General features: G+C 38.1%; 1 protein-coding gene across 1 annotated transcript; it reads left to right on the top strand.

Annotated features, from left to right (window-relative positions):
- Positions 1-3621: 3621 nt before the first annotated feature.
- Positions 3622-11480, top strand: LOC148714719 (O-fucosyltransferase 2-like). Its single transcript, XM_088716022.2, has 10 exons — positions 3622-4426; positions 5362-5445; positions 5562-5661; positions 5891-5952; positions 6460-6548; positions 7481-7601; positions 7726-7869; positions 9593-9921; positions 10108-10348; positions 10563-11480. The coding sequence occupies exons 1-10, from the start codon at positions 3857-3859 to the stop codon at positions 10869-10871; spliced, it is 2049 nt and encodes a 682-aa protein (XP_088572148.1). The 5' UTR covers positions 3622-3856; the 3' UTR covers positions 10872-11480.
- The last annotated feature ends 466 nt before the right edge of the window (positions 11481-11946 follow it).

The following is an 11946-nucleotide window of genomic DNA, read 5'->3' as shown; positions in this document are numbered from 1 at the left end:
GAAAGGCCTTGTTTTTTGAAGATCTTCATTTCAGGAAGACTATTGAGGAGGCTTTTGATTTTCGTTATGCACGCGAAAGTTGCATGATTTTAAGATCTTTTAACTCAATATCATCCTTATGTATATTTTTTTCAGTGTTTCTTGTAATTATGGCATTTGCAAGGAATTTGATTGTTCATGAAGTAAATGTCAGTTTGCTATGTACTTTCAGGTGTTAACTGGCGTATTCTGGGTGTTGAAATGTTGATGTTTGTACTATAGCGCAGGCACCAACTTTTGCTGACCTACATATTATTGTCCTGTCGTAAGCCAATATTAGATTATGCCTTCTTGTTGTTATCACCTATCAGGGAATGGCCTAATACGTTGCCAAGCACCAAGAGATGTTGATGGTGGAACAAGTCTTCCACCTATTGAAGAGTATATAAAGTTGTGCTGCGCAGCGGCGGGAGGCTTTGTTAACTGCACCAGAAAGGAGTAAAAGGTCTAGGTCACCGTGGAAGCCATTAGCACTTGCATGAAGATTCTTTTCATGTTCTTGTGGGTTGGCCATTCTCTCTTTTTTATAATTGGTGAAAGTTTTATTTTGCCTTAGGATAGCAAAGATGAAATAGAGAGCAAGAGAGTCTGTTATACAAGTTCAGCACCTCATCTCTCTTTGCAACAATGGATATACCTTGTTGCAGGCAATAATTTTTCGGAATGTGTCCCCAGTTGTGAAAAGCTTGTCAGAGATTTAGTGTTCTGTAATTAATGAGGTCATGTATGATAAGTCGTCTTTAACCCGTCTTTTCCAACATAATTTTTCTTACTAGGTGGAGGCGGCATGAGTTTTTAGTGTGATTAAAATCCACTAGTCTCTCATGCATCTGGTTGGGTCAAGTTGCAAACAGACTCATTTTGTGCCAGGTTTGGGGGGGATCTAACTTGGTTTGGGGTCTAGATCAAGCTGGATCAAAGACCCAAGAAAAGATTGCCCACCGCTGGCTTTCTATGAAAGCTCGTGGGATCAGCTGACACCGAAAGGGAGTCGGGCTCGTTGGTTCATGTTTATCGAAGAGGGATCTCAATATGCTCTTGACCGGAGAAACTCGTAGCATGGGTTCGGAGAATTGGCACTCTGCTGAATTAAACCTGTCACGCATTAGGATTATTATTGGTGCTGGTGGATAGGTCAACCAGGGTAATTTAAGCGGTTCAACCCAATCTAAGTTAACCCGACCCAGTGCAGTCCTGACCATAGCGTACTTTATTCAGGCTAAAATTCTTTGAAGAAAAAGGCTGTTGTTAATCCAGCTTGACCTGACCCATCGCAATCCTGACCATAGCCGGCTTCAGCAGTGCCAAAGTTCTTTGAAAGAAAGAAGACCCCATTATCGGGAACCAAGCAGCTAATACCAAACTTCCCATTGATAAGCTGAACCCTTGTTCATACCTGCCCGGTTGACAGAGAGATCCACCTTTCGGCGAGGTCATACGACCAAAGGGATAGTAAAGGATTTCCTTTCTTCTCTATTCAAGGATAAGGGAGACAACCCTATCAACTGTGGGATCTCTCTCTCTGTTTGTGTTGTTCGGCTTTGAAATGTATAATGTTGTCGACCCTATCTAGTACGTCAGTCCTCTGTGCTCAAGTTTAAGCAGAGGCTGTTGATATTTCTGCAGTCCTTCAAGAATAACCATGCAAAATTTTCAACCTTTCGACCTTTTACTGGGAAGAAGAGGTTCCATTCTGTTTCTCCCATATGCAGATGCAGGGCAGCCTGCCACGGGATGATGGTATGACAATCATCGTTAATTATGCATTCTCATGCATGTGTTTCCATTATATCATGTTAAGCTCTTTCTTGATCTGCATCATATCTCATGAACATTTATAGCTAGATCAGCTATGTAAAAGTCTTTTAGATTATTTGTTGAAATCTAATGCTGCTTGCAGCTAAAGCTGGGCAAACTAGAAAGAATATATGCAGAATGCACCTACCAGTGTCTTTCTTGTGCAAAACGATGATCTTTATGTAGATCTGCTTCAACGTGCCATATTATTAGGCTGTAATAACAAAATGCTACTTGCCTAACCTAGCCGTAATAGCTGACTACATACTTCACATAACATAATAAACGTTTAAGACAAGGCAGCACATGCTTTGGTGATAACTATTGTATAAAATATCACACCCCATATTTTGTCCAAGACTAGTTTTGTGATATTTGCATTCTAGTTAGTTTGTCGCTCGCTCGACAAACGATGGGAGGGAAGTGATTGCTTCCATGGTGGCTTCGCGTGTGTACAATGCGCTTCCATTTGTCTTGGAAAAAGTTTTCTAATGTACCAGGGGATTTAGGATTTTCTTTTTCTTTTTTTAATTTCATTTCGTAGATGAAATCAAGATAACATGTCCTCAGAGGCTCAGACAAAAAAAAAAAGGTGGGACAGGAGTAGAGGATACAAATTATTTGGCATGTTTATTAGGGTGTTCACTGGTCGAGCGAGCTTTATTTGTTGAGTAATACGTATGTGTCAAATAATATTTGAATGAACTTAATTGGAGATTATGAGCATGCTTAAACAAGGGTATATGGTGCAAGAAGATCATTTATGAAACTTGTTACTAGATGAAAATATGAGACATGTTGAAAACATCTAAAATATATTGATAGTGTGGCTATATTTCAGAAAATTATAAAATATGGTAGATTCTCTATGCATCAGTCCCTCCAGCGATCATGTAAATACTCCATCCTGACGCTTTGGTCTCTTAATTTTATACCATTTGCTCAATTATTGTCTTCACCATTTTTTTTATTGATGAGAAATAGAAAACCACACGGCAGGACTGCAGCTGGCCGTAGAATCGCATATTACATTATTCATATAAATGAAAAGATGATAAGAATAATAATAAATTTTGCGATTGCAGTCACCAACCACACGCTCCTTTACTTTATAAGTCAATCACAAGCATGGCACATGCCACTATTGGTTACTAGCGATATAACGAGCTAAAGGAAATAGCCATGCGAAGCAGTTTGTTCATCAGAATGCTTCAAAGCTGGCAAGTGGCAACCCCAATATCTACAATCTAATTTTCTTTCCAACGCATGGGTGGCTATAAAATTGTGAATTGAGGTTATTTTGTAGGAGAGACTTTGAGAAAAAGAAAAACAAAAGAAAATGTTCTATTAATCGACAAACCATGGAAAGCAAGGTTAAAAAATTGCGAACGCTGAGGCCGACTGGGAGATGTTTACATAGATCAGGTCCACCACTAGCGGGTGGACTAATTCAACTGCGAATCAATATGCATAAATACACATGTATTGCTCTCTTTTTTTTTTGTATTTATGAAAAAATTATATCCTACAGGAAGACCATGCATGTCACTGATTGCTGAGGCGCATTTCGGTGATTGATGGCATGCACGGCCATGCTGATGGATACAGGGCAAGATAAGGCATAGTTTTTCGTATTCGTATATATTGACTCTTGATTCAATTTAGTTGGACAAATCCACCGGTGAGCTGGTGCGCTTGGCCCAACCAACAATCTCTCTACGCAACTTCACCGGATCAGACCAGCTCTACCGAGTGCATCACGTGAGCATCCAACTAATCCCACTTGCTGTTCTCCTTCGCGATTCCACCAGCTCTCTGTCCAAAATAAACAAGAACGGAGCCAACCCCACTAAAAAAGGAAGTCCGGCTTCAACCCACGACTACCGCCTCTTCGCGATTCCACCGGCTTTCTGTCCAATTTTCTTTTTTCTTTTTTTTTAAGAAAAAAAAAGTGGAACCATCCCCGTTGAAAAAGAAGTCCATCCCCAACCCAGTACGAGGGAGTACTGGCTCGACTCCAATGGCCTCTTCGTCCGACGACGGCCCCCCCTCCTTGCCCTTCGAAGCCCAGCTCCAAACCCTCCCCCCGCTCCGCCACGCGACGCCGCCGCCGGACGACGAGGAGCACGCCTCCTGGTCTAGCGGCTTCTACCCCCGGTCCCACTCCACCACCCCGAGGAGCCGCCCGGCTTCACCGGTGGCCTTCGCCGCCGCCGCCTCCTCCTCCTCCTCCCCGTTTCGGGCCAGTCGGCTCTCGTCCTCGGGCGGGTTCTATGGTCCGAGATGGGGGATGAGACTAGTCGCGGCTCTCGGGTTCTCTTTGGGCGACGAGGAGGCGGCGGAGCGGCGGCTGAGGCCGAAGCAGTGGTCGTCGAGGAAAAAGAAGGTTGGCGGCGGTGGCGGTGGTGGGAGAGGATGGCGGCGGAGGAGGAAGAGGGAGGTTGCGGCTTGGATTGGCGTGGTGGCCTTCTTTTTTCTCATGAACTGGTGGTTCTTTTCTCGGCTTCCTTTAGAACATTCCATCCGCCCCAGGAATTCTGAGATCTCCAACTCGACGTCGTCGTCGTCGTCGGCGCTGCCGGCAACGCTGGTACTATTTCGAATTTGTTTAGTTGAAGTAACCAAAGAATATTAGGTTTCATACCTCGGAAGGATAGAAAAGTTATAATTTTGTCCGTAGAGCAGAGTATAGATTTAATCCGCACGTTCTGACGAATCAGAGTATGATCTATCAATGTTCCAGAACAGCTAGCATTTGTTTAGATTCCTTGTGAGGTTTGAAACTAGTATTTTGGTTTGGCCTGGCAATCTGCACATAACCATCTGCGACCTTTTTCTCAAATTCCTTTCGTTTCCCTTCCCTTCCCAGCATCTAAACAGATCCTGAAGCTCTGCATCTATTGCTTTGATTCATGAATGATTTAAGGTAGGCTTATTGATGAATAAGGGTGGTCTCAATGTGTGATTTGGGTAGGGTGGTCTTTTGAGATGGCAGTTCAGGGCAAACCAGCTTGTGCCCTGACATATGCCTCTTCTTTCCCATATATATTGATGTATTACAACTGGACGGTTTAAACTTCAAAATCTATCATAATTAGAGGTAACAGAATTGGGCCATATACCAAACGGCTTAACATTATACCTCTCCTAAATTCTCTGGCATCTCAATGAGTCATAAGAATATGGTTATGTATATAAGTATGACTATGGCCTTTATCCCATTCAGCTCACTGTAATTTAAGTGCATTAAAGTTAAATAATTGATAAAATCCAGTAGACTTATGCATTTGCTTTTTCACTGATGTATGTCGGTCACAGATGTTACCAAACAAACTGCTTCCCAACTAATATTTTGCAGTATTTTCATAGATGCTCCACAACTATGAATGCATATATTTGAGGGTGCTGTTAAGTCTGTAATCGGCCAATATGCTGATCGTATTTGCTACAAAACCATTATAACATTTTATTAGTTGAGTTGTTTTTTTAATACGAGTTGTTTTTTCCAATTATTAAAACTTGCAGAACAAATGGCGTGGAAAAGTCAAATCACCTCATGGAGTCATGTTCTCCAAGCTACGGGGTTTGGCAGCTCATGCCTTGGCAGAAGTAAGATTTGGATGCAGTCTCTCCTATCTCATCAAAATATAGATTAAGCAGCATGTTTTTTTTTTTTCAAACAATTAATAATTCTAATTGTGTTTCTTCTGGATATTGACATCTAGGCAGAGAGTAAACCGGAGCCTAAAGATTTATGGCAGGAACCCCTAGATCCTGCAATTTCTTGGACTCCTTGTGCTGATCAACGTAGTTGGGAAACTTGTGGTATCATCAATTCATATCTTCTTTTTTGATCTTCTTGTTGCATTCTCAAAAAAAAAAAAAAAATCTTCTTTTTACTATACTCTATTTTTTATATGTTGTGAGTAGAGCATGTATCTTCACACTTATTTTGCTCCTTGGATTGATATTTATCATGCCTCATGCTTTTGGCAAGCAATGTTCATTTTTCTTACTAATATCTGTTGCTCATGTTTGTTTCTTGCCAACATAGAGGGAAATAATGGATACATCCTTGTCAGTGCAACTGGTGGCATAAACCAGCAGCGAGTGGCTGTAAGCATTCTTCCTGAAAAACATTTTATTTTATCATTATTTTTCTTTATTAGTAAATGCTAGGGAAATTAAATGCCCATACACTGCAATGTTTTAGGTTTAAGAACATTGTTGTTTAGAATTTTAAATGGGAGAACATGGTTATAGTTTATATTTGAATATCTGAAATAAATTACACTGGCATTTTTAAATTTATGTTGCATATCAAGAATGTCCAATTTGTTGAATTCATTTGGATTTAATCTTTTAGTTAGGATCCAGAAAAAAAATATAAATATCATAAATTGCATGATGGGAGATTCTCATGTTAGTTATATATAGCCAAAACAACTTTTGTGTTTAATCACAGAATGTAAAGGAAAAATGTCAGTGTGTCAGAATCAGAACAGAATTCATTTTTCATCATAGATATTTGATTTATGCTGTTTGGCTTCGAAGTTTCTGTTCTTCTTGTCTTCTTTTAATTCCAGATCTTTCTGATATTTTTATCACTTATCTGATCAACAGATCTGCAATGCTGTCGCTGTTGCTCGATTACTTAATTCAACTCTTGTTATTCCACATTTTTCATATAACAGTGTTTGGAAAGATAAAAGGTATTTTCTTCAATGCTGTTTATCTTCTGAGTATGTTCATTCCTTTGATTGAAGAAAATTTAGAAAAATCATCGCAACTGCAAATATCATTTATAAGTCATATGTGAACGTATTGAGTGTATCTTATTGTTGAATTAGCAATGACCATATTAGCGGCATATATGATATCTTTATTGCTGTTGATGAGGCCTTTAACCTCATCTATAATGCAGACCTTTCTTTAAAACAAGGGCCAAACTCGTGCCCATTAAAATATAAAGCCTGGCAGATAGGCTAGTGCAGGTTGCATGGGGATTAGCCTTCAAGTGGATAACTTCAATATTCCCCCAATAGGCCCATCCTAAGATGTTTACCATTGTTTTATGGCACATAAAAACCTTTTACAAAAGCATACCTGGGTTTGCAAGTTTAGAAAATCTGGTGAGGTTCCACATTTTAGGAAAAGAAAAAACATAGTGCCTCCATCTGTTATGGGGTTACTATATAATTGGTTATAAGGCAGGCGAAAGCATGGATCATGGGGGCAAGTGCATTGCTTGATACGGCATACCTTGCACTGTAAAGCCAATCAAACCCCATAACCAAGTGCCCTATGTTATATTCAGACTTTGCTTGAAATAATGACCATCACATGAATTTAAAAAGAACCAGCGAGAGAACATGAAATGCATTTGCTTGCATTCAGATTCTCGACATGAGTCTGTGCATGCAATGGTAACTATTTCCTATCAGTTAATATATTTGTTTCATTTGCTATATGAAGGGTTATGTTTAGCCGCTTTGTATTATTTTACATTTTTTTTTTACTAAAATTGATGAATCCCAGATGATTATATTTGTAGTATTAGTTGGATATTTCTAGTGCTAAGATTAGAGAAATACTCTGAGTTATTCACAAATAGAATTTGACATTCTTAAATTCTATACGTTAGCCAGTTCAGCGATATATATCAGGAGGAGCATTTTATTGATTACTTAAAAGCTGATATCCGGATTGTGAAGGAACTGCCTGTCGAATTACGATCTTTAGACTTGGAGGCAATTGGCAGCCTTGTAAGTTTATATTTTTAAAATTTTAGATTTATTTATATAATAGTAGAAAAGAAAAAGACATCAAGCTATATTGTCTATCTTTCTGGTCCTCGCCTTATTTGAACTTACCAAAAATGTTTGTTAGGTGACTGATGATGAAGTCAGGAAGGAGTCAAAGCCAAGCTTTTACCTGAAAAAGATTCTGCCCATCCTAATTAAAAATAGGGTTGTCCATTTTGTTGGATTTGGGAATCGCTTAGCTTTCGACCCCATACCATTTGAGCTACAGGTATGCTATAACTGAAAATGTATGCCTACATTCATAGAAGCATGTTGATGCTATTTCTTTAAGCTTCCACATGTGAAAGTGTTTTACATGGAAAGCATGGGTATATATATATATATATATATATATATATATATATATATATATATATATATATATATATATATATATATATATATATATATATATATATATATATTGCCACACTTTTATTATGCTTATTATGCTACACTTTTATTGGAAATATTGCCACATACTTTTAGGTTTTAGTTTTTCTAGGTAAAAGTAGGCTCTGACCATGAAATTTTTGCTCTCGGATCTTGGTTTGGTGCTTTTAGATAAAGACAGTACAAGATTAAGTATAATGATTAAGTACTACAACAGAACAAGTCCGCGTTATGTTACATGAAGAAGTCTGTTTGTCTATCAGAATAATCATGTTGAAAATTTGTTTCTCAACTGCCAGGATGAGGAGGTAGAGTAAGAAACAGTACAAAGATGCCTTGGTATATGTAAGAAAACTTACTTGCCCATTTGTGTGTTTCAGGAAGGAAAATCATGCAATGAGTAGCTTCAAAATTTTCTCTTGTTAAAGGTTTTCTTTGTCAGCTTCTATCCTCTGCTTATGGTTAAAGTCTAGAAGTTTTATAATTCCATATGCCTAGAATTCCTCAGATCTTCCATAAATTATTGGGTGGAAAATTTTGCTATAATTGTAAGACCAGAAGAAGAGAATGTGTCCATTATTGATTATGTGTTCAAGCTTTGGCTATGGTGGTGTTATATGTATTATACTAACGAAACAAAAATTTGAAAACTAGATTTATTTTCCATATGTGAGATGGAATGTCGTGGTCTGTGCTTGTGATACAACTATTCTGCTGCCAAACTTTTAATAGATTATTCTAGATTATATCAATGAGCTTGTGATACAACTATTCTGCTGCCAAACTTTTAATAGATTATTCTAGATTATATCAATGAACAAAGTAATGTCTTCTTGATTTTGAATGATTTGAAACTTAGGATTGTATCTGAGAATTTATTAGATATGAGAGCTAGTTACTCAAGTGAAAGTTTTTTAATATAGGTTGGAGTCACTATATTGAATCATCTTTGTACGGATGATGTAATCAGGAACCAGAGAGCTTATATGACTTCAGATATTGTTACCCTGCATTATTGATGAAACAGGAAAGTTACCCCTCTATCTGTTTCATCCTTCCTTTCCTATCATGTATCAATTATGCATTGTTAAGTAGACTTAAGTCCCATGTCAAAACGTGTCCTAGATTCATTTGATTCATCATTCATCAAACTCAATGTTGACTTGCTTTTTTGTTTCTAAAATTTGTTGGTGCTAAAGTGGATAGTAGTTATGACCAGGACACATTCTAATACTAGTCTATGCAATGGCAAGTTTATAGCTTGCTGAAAAACTGAAATATTCTAGAAGATGGGAATTTTTCATAGAGCTATATCTCTAGCCAGTGAAGCAAATCAAATCATCCTCACTAATTCATCATCAGTTGGATAATGGAAGCTGAATATGTCATTCGGATTTCTATGTATTCATCGTTTTGCCTTGGTTCAATAGTGGACAGGTCTTGTATTATATAAAAATTTCATATAGTGCTTGCTATCTCAGTAAATGTTTTATTTTGATTACTTTATGCTTCTGTAGCCGCGGATTTATGCTTGTCTGTCTAATGAAGGGTATATATAGAGGCTTCGATGCAGATGCAACTTTCATGCTCTTCGATTTGTTGATAAAATACAAGCAACTGGTGCTTTGCTTGTACAAAGGATGCGTAAGCATAGATCACATTCATCACCCGTGGAACACAATCTGCTAGGTCCCTTTGCATGGAAAGCAAATATGACTGGATCAAATAATCTTCCCTCCAAATACTTAGCTGTGCACCTCAGGTTTGAAATTGACATGGCCGCATATTCTCTGTGTTATTTTGGTGGTGGCAAGGATGAAGAAGAGGAGTTAGAAGCATACCGAGCAGCCCATTTTCCTGCATTGACACTTCTCAGGAAGACCACAAAGTATGCACAATAGTGCTTCAAAGTTCAAACTTTACTGATGATGATCAAATTAATGATTTTAGGATTTTTCTGAACATATCTGTTTTTACTATATTTTGATCGATCTATCACCTTTTATATTTTCAAGTAGTTCTTCTTTATAGATTTAAATGCAAATTCTCAGAATCTTTTACCTGCGCATTTCAGGATACCTTCTGCTGCATTCCTGCGTTCTGAAGGCCAGTGCCCTCTCACACCTGAAGAAGCAGTGCTCATGCTTGCTGCTCTAGGTTTCAAACGTAGAACAAGCATATATGTTGCAGGTGCACAAATTTATGGTGGGAAGTCAAGAATGGCTGCTATGACTAGCTTGTATCCTAATTTGGTAACCAAAGAGACTCTTCTCTCTTCATCTGAAATCGAGCCATTCTGTAACTTTTCATCTCAGGTATTTGACACAATCTCTCTCTCTCTCCCTCCCTCTCCCTTTTTCCCTCTGAAGATACAATGTCTACTAAAGGGGGGAAAAACCAAGCGGGAAGATATGTTAAACCAAACCTCTATACTCAAATCACTTGGTTCCTTTTTTAGATGTTAAATGCCATTCATGCAGAATTACATAATGTTGAGTTCAATGCCAATATATTTCTTTTGTTTTCCAGTTAGCAGCTTTGGACTTCATTGTGTGCGCCGCCGCTGATGCATTTGCCATGACGGACTCAGGGAGCCAACTATCATCTCTTGTTTCAGGATATCGTATGTATTATGGGGATGGGAGACTTCCCACGATTCGGCCTAATAAGCGTCGGCTAGCCAGTATCTTCTCGAAGAATTCCACAATAGAGTGGAAGGAATTTGAGCGCAGAGTGAGGAAGGCAATTAGACAGACTAAGCAGGTTTTTGAAAGGCCAATTGCGAGAAGCGTGTACAGACATCCACGATGTTCAGAATGCATGTGCAAGATTGAATGACACAATTTCGTTGCTTTCCTAAGCATGTTCCTCAAACATATGCGAATACTTTCGTGATAAACAGTTCAGTGTGTTTTCAGTGAGATGCTGAAGTAGTCTGAAAAATGGATTACCATGAGAATATCTGGACGTTGTATCTGCCATCCAAGTATTGAAAGTTATTCGAGCTTCTCAAGGATGGGCATTCTATGCATTAATTGTTGATTTGCCCATTGGGATGAGTTTGTGACCAAGATTTGGAGGAGGGAAAGCATGGTTTTGCACCTTTATTTGATTTTGGTAAATTATGCTTCTTCAGTTTTGGTTACAGGGATGTCAGGATATTGTCAATCATAAAGCAACAAGTGCAAAAGAAGCGGAAGGAAGAGGAGGCCAATAATATCGTCATGCGTGATGGTATATCACGATAACTGCATCTTTTGGAGGAAAAGATTGTGTAACAATTGTAATGGGAAAGACTTGCTAGCCAGAATTACTTGATGACCATTGTTCAGTATTCATTGTTGATTTTTGTCATTTTTTAAATTCTCTCTTGCTTAATAATGTAATAAGCTAAATGAAGGTTTTTACAACCATAGTTAATGGTGTGGTATACAAGATTTGCCCAAAGCTTATGGATGTTTAATTAACTGTTTATATAAGTAAACAGGAAATTGTTGGCTACCTAGGTCTTGCTTTCTTTTTCCTTGGTTTTTTTCCCATCCGATATGGTAGATCTGATGTCACCTGTGCCGAGAGGTAGGATGCAGTGGCGAAATTAGTTTGAACTCCACGTCAACATTTTCAGAAAGAACCCCCTATTATGGATTAATCCATTGCAAAACCTGCTAATATATTTAATGCTAGAGGACAAGGATATTATCTAATATCTTGTAATATCACTTATCATTTTTTTCAGTAATATCACTGAATATCATTGTATAATATCGCAAGTGCATTATTTAATGTTTGATATAAGTTTAGATTGGATTAGTTTTCTCTCAAAATCTAATCAATAAATTTTAATAAATATGTCCTTTTTAATTGCTACAGTTGATGAAGGCGGTGAAGTTTGAAACAGGCATTCTAGTTGGGT

This window comes from Phoenix dactylifera, chromosome 2 (assembly GCF_051530095.1).
Source record: "Phoenix dactylifera cultivar Ajwa chromosome 2, Ajwa_hap1_PhDact_Kaust_v1.1, whole genome shotgun sequence".
Classification (NCBI taxonomy): domain Eukaryota; kingdom Viridiplantae; phylum Streptophyta; class Magnoliopsida; order Arecales; family Arecaceae; genus Phoenix; species Phoenix dactylifera.
Note: the sequence above shows the minus strand (reverse complement) of the source record. Positions and strands in the feature narration are given on the sequence as shown.

What these genes read in the sequence shown, in the direction of transcription:
- LOC148714719 (XM_088716022.2), top strand. Translation starts at nt 3,857, where the DNA reads ATGGCCTCTTCGTCCGACGACGGCCCCCCCTCCTTGCCCTTCGAAGCC. An exon ending in CAGCTCATGCCTTGGCAGAA is followed by an intron (nt 5,446 to 5,561) that starts GTAAGATTTGGA and finishes ATTGACATCTAG; the next exon opens with GCAGAGAGTAAACCGGAGCC. An exon ending in TAAACCAGCAGCGAGTGGCT is followed by an intron (nt 5,953 to 6,459) that starts GTAAGCATTCTT and finishes TCTGATCAACAG; the next exon opens with ATCTGCAATGCTGTCGCTGT.